This window comes from Mus caroli, unplaced genomic scaffold (assembly GCF_978045245.1).
Source record: "Mus caroli unplaced genomic scaffold, Mus_caroli_1 scaffold_7, whole genome shotgun sequence".
Classification (NCBI taxonomy): domain Eukaryota; kingdom Metazoa; phylum Chordata; class Mammalia; order Rodentia; family Muridae; genus Mus; species Mus caroli.
The window spans coordinates 81277770-81304843 of record NW_028227262.1 but is presented as its reverse complement, the minus strand read 5'-3'; the positions used below and the strand labels follow the sequence as shown (position 1 = coordinate 81304843).

The following is a 27074-nucleotide window of genomic DNA, read 5'->3' as shown; positions in this document are numbered from 1 at the left end:
GCTTCTACATCCTACCAGGCAGCAAGTGTAAAGCTCTGAAAAGCTATGCTTGTTTGAATGGCACAATGAATGAGTTCATGAGATTCATTTGGACACAGACACTGCGATTCCACATCAATGGGCCTCAAACATGAGTGCTTTGTCAAGACTGAAGAAATCAAGAGACAAGTATAAAGGCTAATGTGATTTTTAACACATTGCCAAATTTCTTTCAGTCCTCATATAAACCCACACGTTGAAGGTAACTTCCCTTTAAAGGATGCATGGTGTGTTATCCTGGGAGAAAGGCACGTGGGAGTCATAGGTTTAAGCAGGTATCCAAGCAGAGCAAATGGCATGGAACCTTGGCCAGTAGGCAGAGGCTGGCAGGATGCCCCTGGTAAAGGGGCCATGCTGCAGAGCCTGTCACAGATCTTGTATTGTAGCATTTCTTCTGTACTGCATTTCTTATATTTCTTAGATTATATCAAACACTTGGGCTTCATGATTGATAACACTTTTAAAAATAGCTATGGCTAAAAACTTACAGGATATTGGGCCCATAAGCAGGAAAAGGCACTAGCCCCATGGCTGAGGACCTGAGTTAGAACCCTGTGACCCAGATGGTGGAAGAGGAGAACTGATTCTACCAAGTCTTCTGACTTTCATGAACATGTCTGTGCATGTGCACACATGTGATATTAATAAATTTAAAAAATTACCAAGTACAAGATTTTTTTTGAAAGAAATGGAGTCTTCAGGAGAAACTGAGACATGAGAAAGTGATGAACTGTGGAAACTTAATGAAGAAGTGAAGTCTTTCTCATCTTAGTGTCCACACAGGCACACATCCACACAGGCACACACACAGGCACACACTCACATAGACACACATTCACACAGGCACACATCCATACAGGCACATATCCACACACTTTAGACCATCCTCTGGACACATATATAAACTTACCCTCTCACATCCTCACTCATTCACTCACTCATTCACTCACACACCATTCCTATCTACATTCTCACAGGATTGCTATCTTATACATACAAACTCCTATGTATACACTTATCCTTTATGTACATACAAACACATTCACACATTCATGAAACAATCTCATAACACACCCACCCACAGATATACATATGAGTACACTTATACCTGCACCCATACATACTCAGTTCCTGCAGGGGCTGCACCCACTCAACACCTACTTATTCCTCTAAGGTAAATACCCTACCAAAGAAAGTGTAAGAACAATTTCACATTTCCTTTCATTCAAGAATAACAACTCTGTAACTGTCTTCACAGGCTAGTGTAGTTCTACTTTGGACTTCCTTGGTACTCCTCTTTGCAGTTATGGTGGGTATCTGTGTTGTTAAAGAAGAAAACTCATTGTATTGGCTGGTTTTGTGTGTCAATTTGACACAGGCTGGAGCTATCACAGAAAAAGGAGCTTCATTTGGGGAAATACCTCCATGAGATCCAGCTGTGGGGCGTTTTCTCAATTAGTGACCAAGTGGGGAGGGCCCCTTTTGGGTGGTACCATCTCTGGGCTGGTAGTCTTGGGTTCTATAGGAAAGTAAGCTGAGCAAGCCAGGGGAAGCAAGCCGGTAAGTAACATCCTTCCATGCTCTCTGCACAAGCTCCTGCTTCCTGACCTGCTTGAGTTCCAGTCCTGACTTCCTTTGGTGATAAAACAGCAACGTGGAAATGTAAGCTGAATAAACCCTTTACTCCCTTACTTGCTTCTTGGTCATGATGTTTGTGCAGCACTAGAAACCTTGAATAAGACACTCATATGCACATCCTCTAGCCCTCTTCCCAGTGTGGTATCATCTGGGTATCATTGAACAGCACCCAATCTGGAGTTTTCATTCACAAGTTATGACTCTCTCTGCATAGCTTACTTTGAGCACTGTTCTTGAAAGCAGCTTCAGTTTGAACTGCATTGATAATTTCAAAGTGAAAGGCTTGGTCATGATGCAACAAGTTATTTTTTAATAGATTCTCTTGTATCAGACAGACGCACTCTGTGTGTGTGTGGTAGGGAGAGCTGGGAAGGAACTTTGCGAAATCAAGTATAGGATACCTCACCTGGAAACCTTGCACTGTCGATATGCAGGTCAAAGCTGAGTTCAAACTGTATTTTGACTCAACAAAGATGACTCATCAAGCAGCAGATAAAGTTTTAGAGAGGCTCTCAAGTCCTCATCTCTAATGTCTGGATGACCCTAGCTAGTCATGCTCTGCCTTCCCACGACACTTGGCATTTCATCTGGTAGCTGAATATCTAATGCCTAACCCACTGGGCTCATAAGAGTTAAATGAGGTGGTAATGGTGGCTTTCAGCTCAGGTGCAGCTTTGATTCTTCATAAGAAAGGCAGGATCCTCCTGTGTTCTGTTGTTCCTGTTTTACCTCTGAGCAGCGATTGCTTTCCAATACCATTTAGGTTATTTTTGACTACTTAAAATCTTTGCTCTTTCAATAGCTGTGGGAAAAATTCCTGAACATCCACACCCACAACTTTCTCATCTTTTATTTCCCAAGGATGACTCAACAGGATGGAAAGTCTCTGCTGAGCACAGTTTTGAAAGAGTGGTGCTAAAGGGGAAGGTATAATTTAGAGGAAGAAATGCTGGGCACAGAGGTGGGGTGAGTGCTGAGGACATTAGAGCAGGTATCATGGAATTGTCTGAGCACATGTGTTCCCAGCGTGCTATTTCAAAATCACAGTGGAAGCATAAGGACATGCTCTCAGACTCGCTTAAGTTAATAGTCTCCTTGAATTTCACATTGAAAGCTTACCTTCCAGAAAAGAGAGATCTGCTGTCTGTCATAGTCGATGTCTTGCTTCATGTACCAGATGTCTAATATCCCAACAGGCTCTAACAAGAGTAAGAGGTGAAAAACAGATTTTCACATAAATATGTACATAATAGAAAAACCTTTAAAAGTCAACAAAAAATTCTGGAAATTATTATAGACTAATTTCTGTTTTCTTTTACTCAAAAGCAAACATGTATACTTTTGGCACAAAAGTTAAAAAAAAAGATGGGTACTTTGAAAAGAAAAAAATTAAAAATATTGAGAAGAAAAGTTATTTCCTAATTTACCTTTAAAATATGTTAATCCACGTTTCATTGTAAGGTACTGAAGTTAAAAAAATCAAGGTATATGTGGTTATCTTTCTCTTTTTTTAATTGGAATGTGGGAAAATAAGGATATAAATAAAATCAAGATATGATAAGGACATAAAACACAAAGAAAAATGGCAAGATTTATCTTCACCCCAGTTTGAAATTTAGAGTGAAGAGCAGTTACTTGGTGTGATATACTTGGAGGGAAGGCACATCTTATTTACCTTAAAAGTCACAGTACCTAGGACAGTATCTAGGATGTAGTAAACATTGCTCAGTAATGAATGAGCAAACCAGGCAATGCTATGTATTTGATGTCAAAACACAAGCTGAACTTGATGCTCTAAGACAATGGCTGAATATAGTATTAATGAACTTGAGAAAGGCAGACACATTTTAAAAAGTGATAGAATATCAACCCTGTGCTGTGTGTGTGTGTGTTTATGAGCATGCGCGCGCGCACACACACACACACACAAACAAGTGTGCACATGTATGCATTTGTTCTCTCCTACTTGATAGATTTGCTAGCTAGGAGTACAGTCAGTACAACCACTGAACTCAGCTGCTATTGCTCCAACCCAACTTCCTTCACAGTGAAACTTGCAGTGTGTTTGAGGTGAGGCAACACTGGCTTTCCTTCTGGAATAATGTTTCTCTCAACCAGAACAGATAGGTAATAGGTGCATTCCCCCATCAGGCAGGCCTCTGGGCCTCTTCTGTGACTGTTCTCTTCCTTTGTAACTCCCACCCCACCTCTCTTCCTCCCCCCTTTCTTCCTTCCCTCTCTCCCACATATCCTCCTCATCCTCTCTTCCTCTCTCCCTCTCCTCTTAATCATCTACTTGTGTTTTTACTTAAAGTTTTTTTTCTTCCCCTTCTCTTCCCACTAGGTGTACCGTAAGCCCTTGCAGTGAGAACTGCAAGATGAGAAAAATTTTCATAAAGGATTCTGAAATGCTCTTCATTCTTCAGGGCTTGAAAGGGTGACACAGATCTGATAGTCCAGGTGCAAAAAATTAAACAGTACAGGCAACTGACACTAACCAATCTAAAGTACAAGGTAAAGTTTGGCCACTATCATGCACATGTTCTCATTGAGCCCTCTTCTGATACAGATGTCTCACATGATAAGACCTTCTGCACACTTGTGGATGAGGAAGTTGGCAAAACCAGATGAACAAGACTCAAAGCTGATAACTGGCAAAGCTGAGAAAAGAGACCACTCTTGTTATCACCGAAGAGCCTGTTTTTCCCATTGCAGTTTGCTGTGTTGAACAAATTCCACAAATTCCACAGTCCAGGCACTGACCGTGTAATTAGGACTGGGTGTGTTCCATGTCAAAATCAGTTGACTTGTTCCCAGCAGTAAGGCCTTCATCTAATTACATATTGGCAACAAATTTGAAGGCATTACTCACTGGATTGCTTACTAAAGATCCAGCACCTAACAGATTATTATAGACTAGGAATCAAATTCTGCACTTATGTCCCCTCCACAAACTCAAGAACAAGTATAAGTAAAGCTTTAGTGGTGTTCTCTTTCTGTACAGGACTCAGATTGCCTTCCCTGGATCACCCATGGCCCCTCCCTGGGACTCTTGTCATAGTTTTTCATATAAGCTGGATTGTGTCTGATATCTAAGAGAAAAACAACAAAAAACAAAAAACAAAACAAAACAAAACAAAAAAACCCTGTGAGTTTCTTAATACCAAATACTTCCCAGCTACTGCCCCGCATCTCTGTCTTTCATTGAACTTTTGGAAAAGAGGTAGACATTGTTGCTGTCTTCACTCCCTCATTTCATATTTACTCCCAGACCATGGTGTGTGAAATCCCTTCCTCCATATACATTGATTGTGTGGCTGTCCAAGTCACCAGGTCTAAAGGTCACTTCTCTGCTCTCATATCATTGCATTTCATAGCATCCCGAGTCAAGCGGATGTTGCTTTTTTTTATTTTTCTGGAGACATTACATGTGAGAAAATGGTGAAGGAACAAAGCATTCTAGTTTTCTCGTGCTTATTCATCCATCCTACAATGAAGGAATTGTTAGGGTACTGATGGGAAGTGTGGGTTGTAGGATATACAGAGAAAGTAAATTACATAAAGCTCAAACAAGGAAAGCTAGATGTTGTTTAGAGCCACATGGATGAGAAATGCACAGTTCAGGACAGAGCTACCAATGGGAAGCAATGACAAGGCTAAGAACATATTGGCAATGTGACAGTATTTGAGACAAGTGTTGGATCTGGAAGTGCTAATATTGTTGCCTTACTTGCAATGAGATTACAGATGAGACCGAGAAGAGAAAGACAGTACAAGAGATAAAACAACAACAACAACAACAATGAGGCAATATCTCTTTTCCTCACTGCAAGACCTTGAAGGCTGTAAATCCAAGACAAAGCACCTTAAGTCAGACGGCTCTTAAAAACAACCAAACCAAACCAAACCAAACCAAACCAACCAAACAAAGACCCCACCCCCAAGAACCAAGTGTAGAATGGATGGTTTGAACAATACACACCCATTATATGGTTCTAGAGGCTGAGAGTGAAGATCCAGGCTCTGTCAGATCTGATGCCTGCTTGGTGTGGTAGCCTTTTTGCTGAACCCTCAAACAGGAAGTGGTGGAGTAGGAGACAGATATTTTTTTTCTTCTTGTGAGGGCAAGGATCTCATACATGAAGGTTCCATATTCATAACTCAATTACTGGAAAAAGTACCATCTCCTACACATCTTCCTTCTGGTTTGAGACAGATCGTGTGCTACAGTCTCCCCTCACCCCATCAAAAAAACCCCAAAACCCAAAAAACCAAACCAAACAAAAGACCCCCACAGACAGCTTGACTCCTAGGAGGTCTGTCACAACCAGGCTCACAGATGAGACTACCTGCCCTAATACCAGGCCTAACTGGGACTACCATGGAGCCCAAAGGGTACAGGACCTATCTGCTCTGCAGGAGACACATTGTCCTTCTGTTCTGCAACTGTGCCCAGGGGCAGATCGGGTGCTCCAGTTCCCCCTGCCCACACCATACCCAGTGACAGCTTTACTCAAGGAGATCCATCATAATCAGGCTCCTGGGAGGGACAGGCTCCAGACTGAGAAAACAAGGTCAATTAACACCAGTGATAACCAGAAAGTGAGAGGCAAGCACAAGAACATAAGCAACAAAAACCAATGGCACTTGGCATCATCAGAACTCAGTTCTCCCACCACAACAAGCCCTGGATACCCTAACACACCTGAAAAGCAAGATTCTGACCTAAAAATCCCATCTCATGAAGATGATAGAGGACCTTAAGGAGGACATAAATACCTTTCTTAAAGAAATACAGGAGAACACGAAGGTAAACAGGTAGAAACCCTTAAAGAGAAAACACATAAATACCTTAAAGAAATACAGGAAAACACAATCAAACAGGTGAAGGAATTGAAAAAACCACCCAGGATCTAAAAAATGGAAATAGAAACAATAAAGAAATCACAAAGTAAGGCACCCCTGGAGATGGAAAACCTAGGAAAGAGATCAGGAGTTACATATGCAAGCATCACCAACAGAATATAAGAGATAGAAGAGAGAATCTCAGGTGTAGAAGATACCATAGAAGATATAGACACAACAGTCAAAGAAAATACAAAGTGCAAAAAGCTTCTAACTCAAAACATCCAGGAAATTCAGGACTCAATGTAAAGACCAGACCTAAGAATAACATGTACAGAAGAGAGTGAAGATTCCCAAATCAAAGGGCCAGAAAACATCTTCAAAAAAATCATAGAAGAAAACTTCCTTACCCTAAAGAAAGAGATAGCCATGAACTGTATTTAAGAAGCCTACATAAGACCAAATAGATTGGACTAGAAAAGAAATTCCTCCTGTCACATAATAATCAAAACACTAAAAGCACAGAAAAAAGAATAATATTAAAAGCAGTAAGAGGAAAAGGCCAAATAACATATAAAGGCAGGTCTAGACCTGCGATGTGAGAGACTCCCAGGACTCAGGGAAGAACCTTTGATGAAATGCCCGACAGTAGGGAGAGGCAACTTATAGAGCCACTTCCAGCAGGAAGACAGGACATCAAGTGAGGGATTGGGTTGCCATCCCACAGTCACACCTCTGACCTATAACTGTTTCTGTCTGAAAGAGTTACAGGGATGGAAATGGAGAGGAGCCGGAGGAAAAGAAGGTCCAGTGACAGGCCCAAAGTGGGATCCAGCTCAAGGGGAGGTCCCAAGGCCTGACACTATTACAGGGGCTATGAAACACTCACAAAAAGGGATCTATCATGACTGCCCTCTGAAAGACCCAACAAGCAGCTTAAAGAGTCAGATGTAATTATTTGCACCCAACCAATGGACAGAAGCAGCTGAGCCCTGTTGTTGAGTTAGGGAAGGCTGAAAGAAGCTGAGGAGGAGGGCAATTCTGTAGGATGACCAGCAATCTTAATTAGTATGGACCCCTGAGATCTTTCAAACACTGAACCACCAAACAGACAGCATTCACCAGCTTATATGAGGTCCCCAACACACATACAGTAGACTTCCAGTTCTGTTTTCATTCAGAGATGATGCATCTAACCCTCAAGAAACTGGAGGCCCCAGAGAGTTTAGAAATCAGGTGGAGTGGGGTTTGGGTGCATCCACATGGAGACAGAGGTGTGAGGAGGATGTATGGGATGTGGAGCAGTCAGAGGGTGGGTGGGGAGGGGTGGGGAATGGAATATGGAGTGTAAAAAATGAATTACAAATAAAATTAAATTTAAAAAGAGCAATAAAAAAAGGCAGACCTATCAGAATTACATCAAACTTCTCAACAGAAACTCTAAAAGCCTGAAGATCTTGTACAGATAACATGCAGACCCAAAGAGAACACAAATGCCAGCCCAGGCTACCATACCTAGCAAAACTCTCAACCAGCACAGATAGAGAATCCTAGATATTACATGACAAAACCAAATTTAAATATATTTTCCCACTAATCCAGCCCTGCAGAAGATAATAAAAGAAAAACTCCAACCCAAGGAAAAGCAAGAAATTAATCTTCTCACAACAAACCAAAAAGAAGAGAACCACTCAAACATTATGACCTCTATTAGCAAAAATAACAGGAACTAACAATCATTGGACTTTAATATCTCTCAACACTGATGGGCTTAATTTACCAATAAAAAGATATAGGGTAACAGACTGGATATGTAAACAGGACTCAACATTTGGCTGCATACATGAAAACACACCTCAGTGACAAAGACAGACAGTACCTCAGAGGAAAAGGCTGGAAAAACATGTTTTTAAGCAAATGGTCCCAAGAAACAAGCTGGAGTAGACATTCTAATATTCAAAAAAATAGACTTTTAACCAAAAGCTATCAAAAGAGATGGGGAAGGACACTTCATATTCATCAAAGGAAAAATTCACCAAGATGAACTTTCAATTCTGAACATCTGTGCCCCAAATTCAAGAGTACCCACATTTGTAAAAGAAACTTGACTAAAGCTCAAAACACACATTGAACCTTACAAAATAATAGTGGGAGATTAAAAAACCTCACTCTCACCAATGGACAGTTCATTGAAACAAAAACTAAACAGAGACACATTGAAACTAACAGAAGTTAGGAAACAAATGGATTAAACAGATATCTACAGAACATTTCACTCTAAATCAAAAGAATATATCTTCTTCTCAGCACTTCATGGTACCTTCTCCAAATTGACCTTAAAATTGGACGCAAAACAAGACTCAACAGATACAAGAAGATTGAAATAATTCTATGCATTCTATCAGATCACTATGGACTAAGGCTGTTCTTCAATAACAACAAAAACAACAGAAAGCCCACATACACATGGAAATGGAACTACTCAATGATAACTTGGTCAGGGAAGAAATAAAGAAAGAAATTAAAGACTTTCTAGAATTCAATAAAAAATGAAGGCACAGTATACCCAAACTTAGGGGACACAATGAAAGCAGTGCTAAGAGGAAAACTCATAGCAGCAAGGGCCTTCATAAAGAAATTGGAGAGATCCTACACTAGCAACTAAACAGCACATCTGAAAGCTCTAGAACAAATAGAAGGAAATGCACCTAAAAGGAGGAGACAGCAGGAAATAATCAAACTCATGACTGAAATCAACCAATTAGAAATGAGAACTATACCAAGATCAACAAAACTAAGAGCTGGTTCTTTGGGAATATCAACAAGATAGCTAAACTGTTAGACCAACTAAGGGGCACAGAAACAGTTTGTTTAGTTTTAACAAAATCAGAGATGAAAAGGAAGACATAACAACAGAAACTGAGGAAATTCAAAAAGCCATCAGATCCTACTACAAAAGGCTATACTCAACAAAACTGGAAAACCTGGATTAAATGGACAGATACCAGGTACCAAAGTTAAATCAGGATCAGATAAACCATCTAAACAGTCCCACAACCTCTAAGGAAATAGAAGCAGTCATTAAAAGTCCCCCCCCCCCAATAGCCTAGGGCCAGATGGTTTTAGAGCAGAATTCTCTCAGATCTTCAAAGAAGACCCAATACCAAATACTTTTCAAACTATTCCACAAAACAGAAACAGAAGGAACACTACTTAATTTGTTCTGTGAAGCCACAGTTACACTGGTACCTAAACCACACAAAGACCCAACAAAGAAAGAGAACTTAAGACCAAATTTGCTTATGAATATCAATGCAAGAATACTCAATAAAATTCTCAAAAACTGAATCCAAGAACACATCAAAATAATCCTTCACCATGATCAAGTAGGCTTCATCTCTCGGAGGCAGAGATGGTTCAATATATGGAAATACATCAAAGTAATCCACTATATAAAAAACTCAAAGGAAAAAAAAAACCCATGATAATCTTACTAGATGCAGAAAAAGCCTTTGATAAAATACAACACCACTTCATGTTAAAAGTCTTGGAGAGATCAGGAATTCAAGGCTTGTCCCTAAACACAATAAAATCAATATATAGCAAATGAAGTGCTAATATCAAATTAAATGGAGAGAAACTTGAAGCAATTCCACTAAAATCAAGACAAGACAAAGTTGCCCACTCTTCTCCTACTTATTCAATATAGCATTCAAAGTTTATTTATTTGGTACTTTCTTTATATACATTTCAAATGCTATCCCGAAAGTTCCCTATACCCTCCCTCTGCCCTGCTCCCCTACCCACCCACTCCCCCTTCTTGGCCCTGGCATTCTCCTGTACTGGGGCATATAAAGTTTGCAATACCCAGGGACCTTTCCTCCCAGTGATGGCTGACTAGGCCATCTTCTGTTACATATGCAGCTAGAGACATGAGCTCTGGGGTACTGGTTAGTTCATATTGTTGTTCCACCTATAGGGTTGCAGACCCCTTCAGCTCCTTGGGTGCTTTCTCTAGCTTCTCCACTGGGGGCCCTGTGTTCCATCTTATAGATGACTGTAAGCATCCACTTCTGTATTTGCCAGGCACTGGCCTAGCCTCATATGAGACAGCTATAAAAGGGTCCCTTCAGCAAAATCTTTCTGGCATATGCAATAGTGTCTGGGTTTGGTGGCTGATTATGGGATAGATCCCCAGGTGGGGTAGTCTCTGGATAGTCCATCCTTTCATCTTAGCTCTAAACTTTGTCTTTGTAACTCCTTTCATGGGTATTTTGTTCCCTGTTCTAAGGAGGAATGAAGTATCCATCCATTGGTCTTCCCTCTTCTTGATTTTCTTGTGTTTTGCAAATTGTATCTTGGGTATTCTAAGTTTCTGGACTAATATCCACTTATCAGTGAGTGCATATCTAATGACTTAGTATTCAAAGTTCTAACTAGAGCAATTAGACAACAAAAGGAGGTAAAAAAGATACACATTTTGAGGAAGGAACTCAAAGTTTCAGTATTTACGGATGATATGATATTATACATAAGTGACCCCAAAAATTCTACAGAGAAGGTCCAGCTATACTACTACTGGGCATATACCCCAAAGATGATCCTACAAATAACAAGGAAATGTGATCTACTATGTTCATAGCAGCTTTATTTATAGTAGGCAGAAGCTGGAAACAACCCAGATGTTCCTCAATGGATAGAAATTGTGGTACATTTACACAATGGAATACTACTTAGCTATTAAAAATGACAACTTCATGAATTTTACAGGCAAATGAATGGAACTAGAAAATATCATCCTGAGTGAGGTAACCCAGACCCAAAAGGACATACATAGTAGTGTACTTATTGATAAGAGCATATTAGCCCAAAGATCAGAATGCAATTCACAGACCATATGAAGCTTAACAAGAAGCAAGGCCGAAGTGTGAATGCTTCAATCCCAACTTAGAAGGGGGAACAAAATAATCACAGGAGGTAGAGGGAGGGAGGAACCTGGGTGGGAGAGGGCAGTGGGGGGTTTGGGGGAGGAAATGGGTGGCAAGGTCAGGTATGGGAAGAGACAGAAGAGAATTCCAGAGGGCCAGGAGAATGAATAGAAATATGTAGCAGTGGGGGATGGGGAACATGGGGAACCCCTAGAAAGTCCCAGATGCCAGTGATGTGAGACACCTCCAGGACCCAATGTGGATTACATTAGCTGAAATACCCAACAGAGGAGAGACAGAACCTGAAGAGACCACCCCCAGTAGATAGGTATGGCCTCCAGTTGAGGGATGGGGCCACCTGCACATCTCAAAATTTTTAGGCCAGAATTTTCCCTGTCAACAGGAAATGCAGGAACAAAAAAATGGAGCAGAGACTGAAAGGCCATCCACCTTGGGATCCATCTCGTCTGCAGACACCAAACCCCAACACTACTGCTGATGCCAAGATCTGCTTGTAGACAGAGCCTGGTATGGCTGTTCTCTGAGAGGCTCTGCCAGCACCTGACCAAGACAGATGCAGATAGCATTGGACTGAGCCTGGGGTCCCCAGTGGGATAGTTAGGGGAAAGACTGAGGAACTGAAGGGTTTGCAACCCTATAGGAAGAACAGCAATATCTCTAACAGGACCTCACAGAGCTCTCAGAGTCTCAACCAAAGAGTATACATGGGTGAGTCCATGGCTCCCACTACATATGTAGCAGAGAACTGCCTTATCTGGCATCAATTGGTTCTGTGGAGGCTTGTTGCCCTATTGAAGGTGGATTCTAAAGGGGTAAGTGGGAATAGGTGTGTGTGTATGTGTGTGTGTGTGTGTGTGTGTGTGTGTGTGTGAGTGAGTACCCTCTTAGAGCAAAGGGGAAGGGAGCTAGTGGGGAGTTTGCAGAAGGGAGACTGGAAAGGGAGATAATATTTGAAATGTATATAAATAAAATATTTTTTAAAAAGTCCCATCTCCTAATTTCATCCCATTGGTGATCAGGGCTTCATTATATGAGTTTTGTGGGAAGAGGAACTTGGGTTTATATCAGGGAAGAAATACAAGAAGGCTCCTAGATTCCTCTTGAGTATTGTGTTTCACCTTGGCATTGGCTCCCCCAGGATGTTTGCTTTAGCTTTTCAAGATAAATTGCCACTCTTGGAGTCTGCTGTTCTGACTGGTTGGCATTATGTCCCATCACCTGGTATAGTTCCTGATGGAAACACATTTTTTGAAGGCTATGCTTTCTATTTCAAGGAAAAAGTACTTTCTAGTAGTGGCCTGACCACCATTTATTAAATAATGTACAGGTATTTTTCTCCTCAGGGACAGGAACAAGCTTAAGGAAAGCCAAGGGGCAAAGGTTGGGCTTCTGACTAGATCATGAATGATTTCCTCCCTAATGAAAGGTTTGCATGTAAATCTTTTTAGTACTGTACAGAGCCCTTCATTCTCATTTTCTTCAGCCTTAGGCAAAGAGATAGAAGCATAACAATCTTTGAGCTTATTCTAGGGGTTGACAGTCATGATTTGTGAGCCAACTCAAGCCTGTTGTCTACTTTTGCACAATAGCAAACAATAATAATAGCTTTGCATTTGAAAAAGTTTATAAAGTGAGAAATATAAATTTTAGTTACACATTGGAAATTTGTAATATCCAAATGTTGATATTCATAATGGATTTTTCTTGGAATGCAGCCACGTCTTTGGTTGATGCCAGTGACTGCTCAGAAACCTTAGTAACAACTTTTACTAATTGCAGAGACTATACAATATACAAAGCTACAAGTATTAGCTCTCTGTCTCTGCAGATAAACTGCAAACTCCCAAGCTTCACTGTGATGAAAGGTCTGAGATGTTAGAATAACTCTACTATTTGGTTGTTCACATCCATCTTAATGGTGATAATAGTTAGTATATGATAATAGTATAAACATATGATAGTATAACATATGAATGAATGAAATGAATGAATGAATTAATGAATTTCCTAGCTTTTCGATGTGAGGAAGTGAGGCTTTAATGGACCTCTGAATCTCTCTCTTGGACATCTTTTATTCACCTGCGTTGTCACCATGAAATGAAGCACTTCTTTGACACTCTGGCCTGAAGATAAGCATTCCATGCTTCCTGGGTTAACTTCCCAAATTAATGTATGGTGAGCAGAGAGCCACGTATACAGAAGAAGGCCTACTCAGCATAGTGGAGCCTCCTGCTAGGTGTTGTGAGTGGTGAGCACACATAGATCTAGATACTTCTGAGTTCAAATTCATGAGTTTTCTCTTACTAGAAAGAAAATATAGCGTCGATCCCCCAGAGTCAAGACTGCTTTGGATGGATGCTGAATTATGGACTGTTTCTCTGATTTATGGCACAGAAATTGACCTGGTTTCCTTTCTTCTCCCCTCCCTTAGTGGTCATTTCTCTGGAAGACCATGACGGGAGTAAAATTTACCAGCAAAGGAAGGGGCACACGTGGAGCAAAGACAGCCTTCATGAAGGTGGAATGACACATAGCCATGCCTGGGCCACAGGGGATACCATGCTCCTTCCAGTTTGTAGAAGCTGAGGCTACAGAAAAAGAGCCATAAATCATTCACAGTTTCGGAGAGTAAAGTGCGTTACGTGTGACTAGACACTTAAAAGGGTTAAAAGGAAGAAGTGTTAGAAAAAACTTCACACGTTTGGATTTGCATCAGTTGGTGTTTCAAAGGGAAACTGATGACAGAAGCGTGGTAAGGGGTGTAAACCACACAGCTTAAAGTAAGAGCAGCGTATAGGACAGCCCACAGAAAGATCAAACTAGAAAAGCAAGATGCAGGCATTGAAAGGAAGCAAGTGGGGTGAGCTGGGCCATGTTTCAGCTCTGCTCTGAGCACACCAGTCCCACAGTGACTGGTGGCTTGTTTACAGCTTATTAGAGTTACTAGTTTGCCTTGGAGAGGTTTTAAATTGTCGGATAAATGCTAAGAAAATAAGAAAAGAAAATCCTTTTTGGCACATCTTAAGTTAGTCACTAATCAGTGTAAAATGACAAGGATTCATAAAGCCCAAGCTTCTGTCGCTTGTAGCTCAGCCCAATGGGATGAAATTACGTAGCTTATCTAGACCTATTTACTATTTTGGATTTGAATATCAAATACAACTCATTTGAAAGCTCTTATCAGCATTTTGCAAACAAAATCTAGTCCATGAGGTATTTTAAGAGAATATTACTTTACACTGGGCATGGTGGTCCTTGCCTTTAATCCCAGCATTTAGGAGGCAGAGGCAGACATACCTCTGAGTTCAAGGCCAGCCTGGTGAATAGCATGAATTCTAGACAGCCAGGGAAACAGACATACAGAGAAACCCTGTTTCAACAACAACAAAAATTACTTCAACTACATTAAATAGTGCAAAGAAAATCTTTGTGCAACAGAGGGATCATGTAGGTCAGAAAAAGAGGCATTCATCCACATGGTAGATGAATCCATTTTAAATATTTTCTTACATGGAGAAATACAGTTATCAGAAGACAAGAAGTTTATTGTTCAAACTCTGTATTGGGTATAATAGTCTCCTAGTAGGTATCAGGTCTCTCTGAGGCCTTGGATGCCACCAGCCCATTACTGTCAGGTGTCATCAGTTACGAAAGAACTTTTAAGAGGCTGGGTGTGGTGGCTCAAGCCTTTAATCCCAGCACTGGGGAGGCAGAGGCTGAAGGGTGGTCTCTGAGTCTAAGACCAGCTTGGCCTACATATTTAGTTCCAGGCTAGCCAGAGCTACTAGTAAGACCCTGACTCAAAACAAACAAAACCAACAACTCACCCTCCCCAACTATTAGGAGCTCAAGGAGTACAGGTCAACTACAAGGCTGCTTCTTACATATGCATACTCCACCTTTGCAAATAACCACTTAGGTGTTCACAATATTATAAAAATTCCAGCTGTGCACAGGGGTGGACATTTTTGATCTCAACATGTGGGGAGCAGAAGCAAGCAGATCATTTTGAGTTCAAGGCCACCAAGGTCTACATAGTCAGCCAAGTTCCAAGTCAGCCAGGGCTACATAGTAAGAATTTGTCTCACAAAACAAAACTACAGATAGTAATAAGCAGTTGATTATATACCCGGATTTCTTTGTAATTTACGCAAAGTATTGTAACAGGGCTCCAAACCTTAGTAGGTCACCTGACTTCATGATGGCAGCACCATTCAGGCTGTAAAATTCATCATGTGCCAAACTAAAACAAAGGAGTAATCTGTCAAAGTCCGTATAGTTCTGGGAAGGTCTCAAAATTTAGTTACTTTGCTTTTTAGATTCTGTAGTTCTGATTCTGGCTAACTGTTCTTGTTAACTGAAGTGTGTTAACCCAGGACATTCCCTCTCCCTCCCCCTCCCCCTTCCCCTCCCTTTCCCTCTCTCTCACTTGCTCATCACTTAAAAGGTTACCTTGAGACAGGTCCAGGGCTACAGTAAGGATCCCAAACACCCAGTGTTGTAGCCAGCCAGCTACAATATTAGCTTATTATTAGGCTAGTAAAGACTTTCTATTGGCTTAAACACATGTCCAAGCAGTCTTCTCTAGTAGATACCCCACACTGTATGAAAAGTTCTATACTTTGCTACTAATGAGTCCTTGAAAAAACAGAAGAGTATTCTTGTGAACTCCTAGGCTTTTATGCTTGGAAGTGTCTTCTAGACACAGAAGGGCAGATGTACATTTGAATTCACAGCAGTTGAGACTGCACGTCCAGCTAGGCAAAGTTCCACCATGGAGAGGTGGGACTTCATGCCCACTTCCTGCTAAGGAGCTATTGGCACTTGATAGCAGCTGGGAGAAGGAGAGTCAGTTTTTGTCAAAGCTTGTGGTTATTGGTAGATTGACTGCCTTCCAGTGAGGGCTACATAATCGAGAATATGTATGGGCAGCATAACTTGTACTTGATTTTTAAAAACAAACAAACAGACAGACAGACAGACAGACAAACAGAAAAAAGGGCATAGTTGTGTGGGTTAGATATGAATCTGGGTAGGAGTTGGGGGAGGGGTGAACCTGATCAAACTTTTAAAGAACTAATAAAAACGAGAAAAACATTTTCAATATGATGATAAGTTATATAGGGATTTCTATTTTGATAAAATATTTGCTTCTATTTCAGTGATAGTGATTTCTCAATAATTATCAAGAGGAGAAGCCCACTCATTAGATTAAAACTTGAACTTGTTATACTGCTCCTAGTCCTGGTACCACAGGCACCCCTTGAGCCATGTGACATAGAAGGCTTGAAGAAGTGAAACGTAGCATTTGGAGAAAAGAGACAATGTTGGAGATTACTTCTATCTTAGGATACTGTCTTTAGAAGTTCTTTCAAGCTTTTAGTATGCTCTATAGTTTCAAAATTACAATTTATAATTTTCAAAGAACCAAAGAGATAAAAATGTATCAAAGAAATGAGATTAATTCTGTCTACAGCTTTGGGGAGCAATAGTCACTGAGGCAATAGAGAAGCAAGAACAAATTTAACTGGACAGTAGAAATGTGGTGACTTGACTTATGGCAGACAAGTGCAGGGCCTGTCTGTGCCTGTTATACTTCTTAGCATCATAAAACTTACCTTCTGGGCAGTTTCTGTATAGCATGCACTGAAAGAGTCTGCTTCAAGGAAGCCTTGGTTTCTTCCAGTCCCCTTTCTCTGATTTCCCCCACCCCCCACCACTTTTTTTTTTTCCTTTCTGGATCCCTACCTTCCTCTGGTGTTCGTGTTCTCAGTGACTCACTCCAATTACTCCAACTTCCTCCAGAGAGATGTAGCTTAGAGGAGATTTGAAATTCATATTCTGTAAATGGTCTCAGATCTTGCAGGTCATATTTTCCTTTGGCATTTGTAGCATTGACCTTGAAGCAGATGAGATTTGCTTCAGTGATTTACAGTGTTTGTGTATTCTTATAGAGAGCATTGTGACAGTTCACAACAGGCACACACTGTGCAATGGCCAAAGCAGGGGGACAAAGTTTCCCTCCCCATAAAACAGTAAGCCTTGAGACTGGAGAGGTGCGTCAGTGACTAAATACCTGGTATTTTTACAAAGGACCTGAGTTTGATTCCCAGGACTCACATGGCAGCTCACAACCATCTACAACTTCAGTTCCATAAGTTCTGACTGGATATTCTTTTCTGGCCTCTGTAGGCACCAAACATGTATGTGGCACACAGACATAAATCAGGTAAACCAACCATACATATTAAAAAACAAAACAAAACTGAAAATAGCAAGCATTTTCTTGGGAATTCACACTCTTCTGACCACTCTGAAGTACTTTATAGGTTACATCAGCTGTTAGATATTAGTGTGCCAAGGGTGAGCCTGAGTCACTCCTGTATTCAGAGAATCCCTTCCTTCTTCCCTTCCCTCCCTAGGCTTTACTGACAAATCCAGGTTCTTACTCACTAAGGCAATCTTGTAGAACAGAAAGAAATAGCAGGATAAAGTTTGTAAAGTACCTATTAGTAGTAAGGGGATAGAAAGAGGAGGTAACTTGGTGGTACAGTGTGTTCTTAGCATGCGCAAACTCATAAACAGAAAGGATAATAAAAAGGATAATACCAAGAAGTTTTGAAAGATTTACTTATTCATTTGTTTGTTTGCTTACGTGTGTGCCTGAGAGTTTGTATGTGGACCTGTGTGTGTGCAGGAGTGGGAACTGGCATTAAAAGCAATTGACAATTGCACAGCATGGGAACTGGGTACCAAAACCAGAGCCTCTGTTGCTGAGGCATTTCCCCATCCATATACAGAGAATTTTAACCTGAAAGGGTAGACTAGGTAAGATAACCCTTTAAATTCTCCAGTTCATCCATTAAATGAGAATAAATAATGTTAGGGTTACTGAATAAGGGAAGTTAACCTAATATAATAGTTTCTAAATAAAAAAATCTCAAGTGATTAATAACCTATCTATTGGAGGTCGAGAAGACAGCTCAGTGGTTAAGAGTACTGGATGCCTTTCCAGACAACTACAGTTAAATTCCAAGGACCTACATGGTGGCTCACACTTATCTGCAATTCCAGTCCCAGAGAATCTGTCCTCTTAAGGCTTCCATGAGCATCAGGCACACCAGGCTGCCCTGGAACTCTAGCCTCTCTCTTAGCCTTTAAAATGCTGGGATTATAGGTATATGCCATTACACTAGTCCAAAAATGTATCAGTTCTTCAAGCCACATGGAGAAATTTCTACATTATATGTAATTAGCAATATGATGAATGCTTTAACATAGACACACAACTGGTTTTAGAAAAAAAAAAAGTTAGTTACAGTCTCTTGGGTTTCAACTCTATTTGAAACCAATCCATTGCTATTATTATAAGCCACTGTACTTTATAAAATCCCTGAAGAAACCAATGTCCTATTTTTGTTTTTGTTTGTTTGGTTTTTTCGAGACAGGGTTTCTCTGTATAGCCCTGGGTGTCCCTGGAACTCACTTTGTAGACCAGGCTGGCCTCGAACTCAGAAATTCGCCTGCCTCTGCCTCCCAAGTGCTGGGATCAAAGGCGTGTGCCACCACTGCCTGGCCTTACGTTTTTTTTAAATTATAAAAAATGGTAATGCCAGGTTGAGAAAATGGCTCAGTGGGTTCAGCTCTTGTTGAACAAATATGAACACCTGAGTCAAATCTCCAGGACCTGTGTAAATCCAGGCACAAGCATCTGTGATCCCAGGCTCCTATAGTGAGTGAAGTGTGAAGATAGGAGAATCCCAGCAGCTCATAGGCTGCTAACCTGGGGTATGGGCTAGCCTTGAGTATGTGTTTGGGAACAGCAAACACGCCCTATCTCAAACAAAAGTGGGATGTGAGCCTTGGCATTCAGGGCTGTTCTGATTTCCACATCCGTGCCACGACACATATGCACCTTCATCACCCTTATACATACAGTGTGGTGCCTAATATGCAAATTGCAGTCCTTTTCTTGGGAAAATATAGTGTCATATAAACCTCTGAGTACATACTCTAATATTTTTCCAATATGTTTTTTTTGTTTTTTGTTTTTGTTTTTTGTTTTTGTTTTTGTTTTGAGACAGGTTTTCTCTGTATAGCCCTGGCTGTCCTGGAACTCACTTTGTAGACCAGGCTGGCCTCGAACTCAGAAATCCACATGCCTCTGCCTCCCAAGTGCTGGGATTAAAGGTGTGTGCCATCACGCCTGGCCCAATATGTTTTTAATGTTAAAAAAGGACAATGAGGAAGGGGATAGAAGAATAAGGAGAAACAAATTATTTATTGAAAGTAGATTTATAAAATACTGTGGCTTAAAACCTTCAGACTTAGGGCCTGTAAAATGTCTCAGCAAGTAAAGGTGCTTGCTGTGCAAACCTTATAACCCGATTCTTATCCCTAGAAGGGGCGCGCGCGCGCGCGCGCACACACACACACACACACACACACACACACACACACACACACAAGTAAACAAAAGTAAAAAATTAAAATAAAACTTAGAATCAGGGATCAACATTTTTCTTGTCTGTTTGTGTGTCTTCATGCTCACGTATATGCATGTGCCTCCCTCAACTGCTTATCCACTGTTTGCTTGTTTGAGAGAAAGTTTCTCACTGAACCTGCCTCTTGGTGACTGGCTGGGCTAGCTGTCCAGTGCCCTCCAGACGTCCTCTTATCTCTGTACCTCAGTGCTGGAAACACAGACATAGGCTGCCATGCCCCACCTTTTAGTGAGTGTGCTGAGGATCCAAAATCAGACCCTGTGCTTGCTCAGCAAACACTTTACTCCCTGACCAATCTCTCCAGTGCCAATAGTTCTTAACAGAGAGGGCTCAGTGATTAAGAGTGCGAGTTGCTTTTGCAGAGGACCCAGTTTTGGTTCCCAGCTCAGAACAGTGTGCAAGTCCAGCCTCAGGGGATCTGGTGCCTTTTTCTGGCTTCTAGGGACATGAGGTCCATACAGGGAAACACTTGCACACATAAAAACATTTAAAAAGTAGGCAGGTATACACAGCTTCCTGATAGATTTCAAATTATGTGTTTCCAGGCTAAAAGTTCCTAAACTTCTTATCAGTTGACATGACAAGATGAGTCTGTAGAACAATGTCAAAGGCTCTTACGTATTTTCTCCCATCCCTCTAAAGACTATTACCATGTTCCAGGATGTGCTGTTAAGAGGCTGATATCTGAGTTGATTGAGGACCACTTGCCCCTCATCTTCCCACTGCAGTGTACCTCTGCTCCCAGAAGCATTTAGAAAGTTGATTCTGATGTCCCACGGAGGAAGAGGGATCACTAATAATCAAGACAAACCAAAATATGCAAGTCAGGCTTTGCAACCAGAGATTGCTTAAGTACAATTGAAAATGTTGGTTTCAAGAGAGTCAACTAACCTGGACCCTGGAGGCTCTCAGAGTCTGAATCACCAACCAAAGAACATACACGGGCTGGACCTATGCTTCCCTGCACATATGTAGCAGATGTGCAGCTTGGCCTTATGTCAGCCCTGAACAGTTGAAATGGGGGCTATCCCAAAAGCTGTTGCCTGTACTTGGATATGTTTTTCTGGCTGGGCTGCCTTGTCTGGCCTCAGTGGGAGAGAAAACCACTAGCACTGAAGATACTTGAAGTGCTAGGGTGAGGGAATACCCAGGGGTGTCTCCACCCACTCAGAGGAGGATAGAATGGGAGGATGGGGGAAGAATTGTGGGAGGGGGGAGACTGGGATGGGAGCAGTGTGTGGGATACAAAGTGAATAAGTACAAAAAAAATTAAATAAAAAATTGGTTTCACTTCTCATCCACTGAAATAATTGCCCTTACAACTTCATCTTTACCAAAAAAATAGATTTGTTGACTCCACTTAATAGATTTAAAGAAAACCAATATCCCAATGACTGGGAAGGCAAAGGTGGCTAGTGGTGACAGCTTCAGGAAAAAAAAAAGTTAGGAAAATTTTGGAAAAACAGAAAAAGGGAAAGGGAAGGATGGTGGTGCAGTCATGAACAGTTTTTAATTTTTATTTTATTTTATTTATTTATTATTAGATATTTTCTTTATAAACCTTTCATATGCTCTACTGAAAGTTCCCTATACCCTCCGTCTGCCCTGCTCCCCTACTCACCCACTCCCCCTTCTTGGCCCTGGCATTCCCCTATACTGGGGCATATAAAGTTTGCAATACCAAGGGGCCTCTCTTCCCAGTGATGGCCGACTAGGCCATCTTCTGATACATATGCAGCTAGAGACACAAGCTCTGGGGGTACTGGTTAGTTCATATTGTTGTTCCACCTATAGGGTTGCAAACCCCTTCAGCTCCTTGGGTGCTTTCTCTAGCTTCTTCATTGGGGGCCCTGTTTGAACAGTTTTTAAAGAGACAGAAGGTGGATGAGGAGGGAGGTTGAGAGCAAACAGGTATGCAAATAGCAAAGAGAGACGTGGTGTGAGTAGGAACTACAGACACTCAGGCCCCCCAGGATAGTCCTAGGTCCATATGATTGGATGCAAAGTGGGATGCTTGAGATTGGCTTCTAATTTAGCTAGGCCAATTCTATTGTTCAGGTGCTGGGAATGGCTCGTTACAGTTCCCAGAGGTGAGGGGTAGATGCTAGCATTCTCAGAGCAGAGCTTTTGTATCTTGGCGTATTATATGCACAGTGTACACGGGGGTGGTGGTGGTGGTGGTTATCCAGTGGGATAAAGAGCCACTGGTATGACCTTCTGGAAAACTCCTCAGTCAGTGGTGTCACTGACAGCTTCTTCTTTCATGGGAACAGGTTAAAAACTCTTATTTCTCTGGGAGAATGAGGCTGAAAGTCCCATTTGGTTGCACTTCTATGCGGCTACAGGCCAGCCCTTCTTTTACATGCATTAGAATAGCCTTGTACTTTGTCTGTAGCTTTTTGTTACTTCCCATTAACTTCTGTCTCCTTGAAAATAACTATACACAGAAGATTTGAATGAGCTTTAAAGTAAGTTTTATGTGCCAGTAAATGACGCCTGATTAACTGCAGTAGAATTTACCTATGTCCAAGAACGTGAACGTATGCGGAAGTGAAGAAGAATTTCCAAGATCATTGATGGCAGTAACATGGACTATGAACCTGGATTCAGCTAAATCAGGGGTTAGATTGATCCCAAGATCCAGACGATTACAATTCTGACGATTGTCAGAATAACATTGGTTCTGAGAGGTCAGATTGTTCGGTCCACTTAACCTGTAACCCAAACAAAACTGTGTTTAGCAGTATACTTTTCACGCTGCTTCCTGCAATTACTACAAAAGGACAAAATGTTCTAACATTAGAAATTCCAGACAGATGGTTTCAGGCTGGTCTTATTACTAGAGGATATACTGTGGCCATCTCTGAATCCTGTTCTTATGGATAGGGCCATGCTTCCTCCTCACTCCATTTCTTTTTTGGTACAATTGAAATCTTTTTAAAATACATGTTTATATAAAGGAGTATTTTGCCTACCCTGTTCAATTCTCTAAACCATGGCTGTCATCTTGGCTCCTCAGGGCAGTTCTAACCTTTATCCAAAAGACCTGTGAGCATATGACTTATATTGAGTGGAAATATGGTGTGAGCTCACAGTATGTCCATACTGTAAGTAGGAGGACTCCAATCCTGGTCCCATTGCCTATTTTATCTTATGCTCACCTAGGTTCAGCTAGGCTGGTGATGAGATTATGAGATATATTCCAGGAAGAGAGACTCCTATATTCCCTCTTCTTGTGGACTCTCACATCAGCGAACTGTATTTTCAAAAGCAATTCCTCCAAAGAGGAGTTCATTTATATATTCATGACGCCCAAAAGTGTGTGACTGCAAATGAGATGGGGTTTTACCCAGCCAGCTTAACCTGGTTGCAGGGAGACTATCTTAGCCAGGGCCTTGGATGATCCAAAGATGTTCTTGAATGAGAATTTAGAGCCAAGATATGAGGGCTCACAGTTCAAACTGCTGAGGTAGTTCTCATTGACACTGGGAACAGTATTTAGATTCTAGGCAAGCTATCTATTGCTGCTTCGTGGCAATAATGAAAAACATTTGATATTGCTGAAAGCCATGTAAGAGAATATACTCAAAACAACCACAAGGTGCTCTACTCACTGTAAAGTGTAATAGGTTTTCAGATAAGTAACTTTTCCAGAGTTCCAGGAACAGGCCACAGTTCCATTTTCTCCTTCCTGGACACATGATATGTTTTGAGGTGGCTCTGGAGCAACTTTGAAAAGGAAGAGCAAGATTTGATGGTAGAGATATTCCGTAGGTGACATCAAGACCACAGGGAAACTGCTTTGCCAGTATATTGATAATACCTCCCATGTGTCCCACAAATCTACTTGAAGTCATGTACTATCATGCTCATATTTGCTCTCAAAGCATGAATTTTCCTCTAATAATTAAAGCAATAGTGATGAATATTGATTATTTTTTATAACTTAAGCCCCATGCCAGGTGTGTTATACGTAGTTCTCAGCCAGAGCACTCCATAAAGTAGGTAAGATTATTTTTCATATTATCAAAGAAGAAACGAAGACAAGAAAACTATTTGTCCCTGAGTACAAAACTCTGAAGGGCAGAATCTGGTCCAGATGTGGCTGGCAATCAATAATTCTACCCCAGGTAAACCCACAATGCCAGATGAATACCAACTCATTACTAGAAAACTTTAAGTCAGACATGATGGTACCCACCTGTAATTCCCTCACTCACGATGCAAATGTAGGAGGATTATGAATTCAAGGATATCCTAAGCTACACAGTTTGTTCCTGTCTCAACAAAAACAAACAAACAAAAAACAAAGAAACAAAGAAACAAAGAAAAAGTCTCTACTAATGTAAAGAAACCATCTTTATGTCCACCTACATGAAATGGGCTCCCAAGATATTGTATGACTTGGAGTCCAGGTCTAGATGGTTTCTTATGTATACAGATGTTTACATACACCTAGCTGTCAAAATAAAGCTATACAAGGCAAGGCACCTATTTTTAAACAATGTGTTTTTAAATTATGTATGGTTGTTTTGCCTGTGTGTGTATTCAGACCATTTGCATTGTCTGGTGCCTATAGAGTGCAGAAAATGGTGTTGCTGGAATTACAAATGGTTGTGAAGCTCCACGTGGACTTGAATCCAGGTGCTCTGCAGGAACAGAATTAATGGCAGGTTTTGAGAAAATGTTCAGTTGCCCATCCATCCCATTTTACTACAGAATTGAGACTGTCATGCAGGCAGTTCTGTAACTGATGGAAATCTGTCTCTGTCTCTGTCTCTGTCTCTGTCTCTGTCTCTCTGCTCTCTGTCTCTCTCTCTCTCACTATCACTCAGTAGACGTATGTACACAGTAGTGTTCATTGTGTGGCCTTGAACACGTTAACGTTTCAGCGTTTAATTTCATCTATTAAATGGTTATAGCAGTATATAGCTCTCATGGTTCTACTTAATAAAATAATAAAGTATTCCTTTTGCTAAATAATAATCACTTCCCTTTAAACATTTATTTAGGCATATATACCTCCCGAATCTCTCAGCAGCTGCCTGGAGGAACCAACCATGCAAGCCAGTAGCACGAAAGAGTTCCTATGGGATAAATGTGAAGTAATGGGGAGTTAGCTAAATGCTTTTCCCCTTTTCTCACTATTGTAGTTCCATGTGCTTCTCCTGGGAATGTCCTTAAGTGACCAAAAAGTCTGAAGTATTTTCTGCTAGGGCTATTACCTGCTTAGTAACATTATTATGCAGTACCATCAAGTATACGTAGTGGTGTTTCAGTCTATAGGCCACATGTATGACAGTGGTCCTGTGTGATGTTGTCACCTGGTGATACCATTGTAGCTTATTTTAAGTATTCATTATGTAATTTGCACAATGGTGAAATTCATGGGACCTTTCTAGAACCACCCCAATACTAGATGATGTATTAACTATATTTCTTAATTCCTTTTCGCTCAGCTCCCATCTTGAAGTATTAGCTCATCAGCTTTGCAGTGGGCTAATTTCCAGGAAAGGACCCTAAGTATGGTGACAGCTCCTGTTAGCCTATCTTAAGTGTGACAGTCACTCAGTAGAGAAAGAAGAACTCCCTGCTGTGCATTAAGCAAGGGAAGAGGGGATGCTCAGCTGCTTGCTGCCAGCCTGAGTTGGAAGAGTTGGAAGAGACACTCTTTCAGCTCTTTTGTGGGGGGAGGGTATAGGGAACTTTCAGGATAGCATTTGAAATGTAAATAAAGAAAATATCTAATAATAATAGAAAAAGACCTTGTTGCTTTGAACCAATATTCCCAAACCAAGAGCATATGATGATCTAGCTGCAGAGAATCAAGGACAGCAAGTAAGCAAATGTCCCCAATGGTCAAAGAAAGAGGAAAGGAAGAGGAAACCAAGTAAAAGAGAGCGAAGGGCAAGAATTGGAGAGAATTTTACTCAGTTGCTGAATAAATCCTAATTCTGTTGATTTCTGGACTTTTCACACTGAGATTCCCATGCTGCTCTCACAACAAAATAATGAATGTCATAGAACAAAAAAATCTGTCTGGTGTTTGGGTTTCTATTTACTTCATGACAAACATAAACAGACACACAGAGACACAGACACAGACACACACACACAGCCACTTCCTAAGAGTTCAGAAAGGAATGCTCACCACCAACTGAGATCTCCACCCCACATACTGGGACTGGTGGCGTCTTTTGAGAGTTGCTACAGTTTAGCTTGCAGACAAACAAGGTCATACCAAGGGACAAGTTGGTGACTTGAAAAGTGGAGGAGTGACCAGTGTGGTCATGGACTTTCTTGCCATGGAGATTTTCAACAAGGTCATCATTGACAAACTTTAAGAGGATTAATTCATTAGAACTGGGATGGTGCGAACAGCCTTGTTTGGGATTCAAGGAGCAGGAAATATTGGCAGCTGACCCAAGAGGAATCACAGCGGCAGGCTGGACAGTCACCGTGCCAAGCTTGCACACATCTGCAGGAAGAGACAAATGCAAAACTCAGCTGGAAAGAAGACATCCATTTTAGAGGGAAAGTTTGTTCAACACCCCTCACCTCCAGCAGAGTAAAATGAAAACTCATCAGATTATAGAACTACTAATAATGTACGTTGCTCCAGCAGTATTGGTGATGCTGGAGAACAGGAGACAGACATACTGAAGTGCATTTTAATGAAATATATGTTCTTCTCAAAACATCCATGCTATAATCATAATCGTAAGAGGAAAGTAGGAAGAAAACAGCACTAAAAGAACATTCTGGAATGCAGTTCCAAATCTCTCTATGTGGATTTCATACCAAACCACTCAATGAGAGCTTCCCAGGAAAAATCTCATGTTTACCATCACCTTTGTGATTTAAAATGCTTATTTTAATAAATATATTAAGAAAAAAGAAAGACAATTTTACAAGACTTTAGAAGCATATCTAGAAATATTTTCTTCTCTTAGTGTATCAGTTGTATTATGTGTAACTAGTAAAATCATTTTATAAGCAATATAAATACTCAAAGGCTCAGGAGTGTTTTGAATTGGCATCATGGATGAAAATCAAAAGCCAGGTGCAATTCTATAACTTAATGGGGCTTCATGAATTA

General features: G+C 40.9%; 1 protein-coding gene across 1 annotated transcript in view; it reads right to left on the bottom strand.

Annotated features, from left to right (window-relative positions):
- The window catches only part of Il12rb2 (interleukin 12 receptor subunit beta 2), an 80779-nt gene that overhangs the window by 39391 nt on the left and 14314 nt on the right, over nucleotides 1–27074 (bottom strand). Inside the window, exons 3-8 of the mRNA XM_085840547.1 lie at nucleotides 26127–26453; nucleotides 23590–23704; nucleotides 22496–22689; nucleotides 20626–20768; nucleotides 17220–17370; nucleotides 2797–2876 (exon numbers count right to left, since the gene is read on the bottom strand). Of these exons, the coding sequence (XP_085696673.1) occupies nucleotides 2797–2876; nucleotides 17220–17370; nucleotides 20626–20768; nucleotides 22496–22689; nucleotides 23590–23704; nucleotides 26127–26453 (1010 nt within the window). The remainder of the gene's footprint in view (nucleotides 1–2796; nucleotides 2877–17219; nucleotides 17371–20625; nucleotides 20769–22495; nucleotides 22690–23589; nucleotides 23705–26126; nucleotides 26454–27074) is intronic.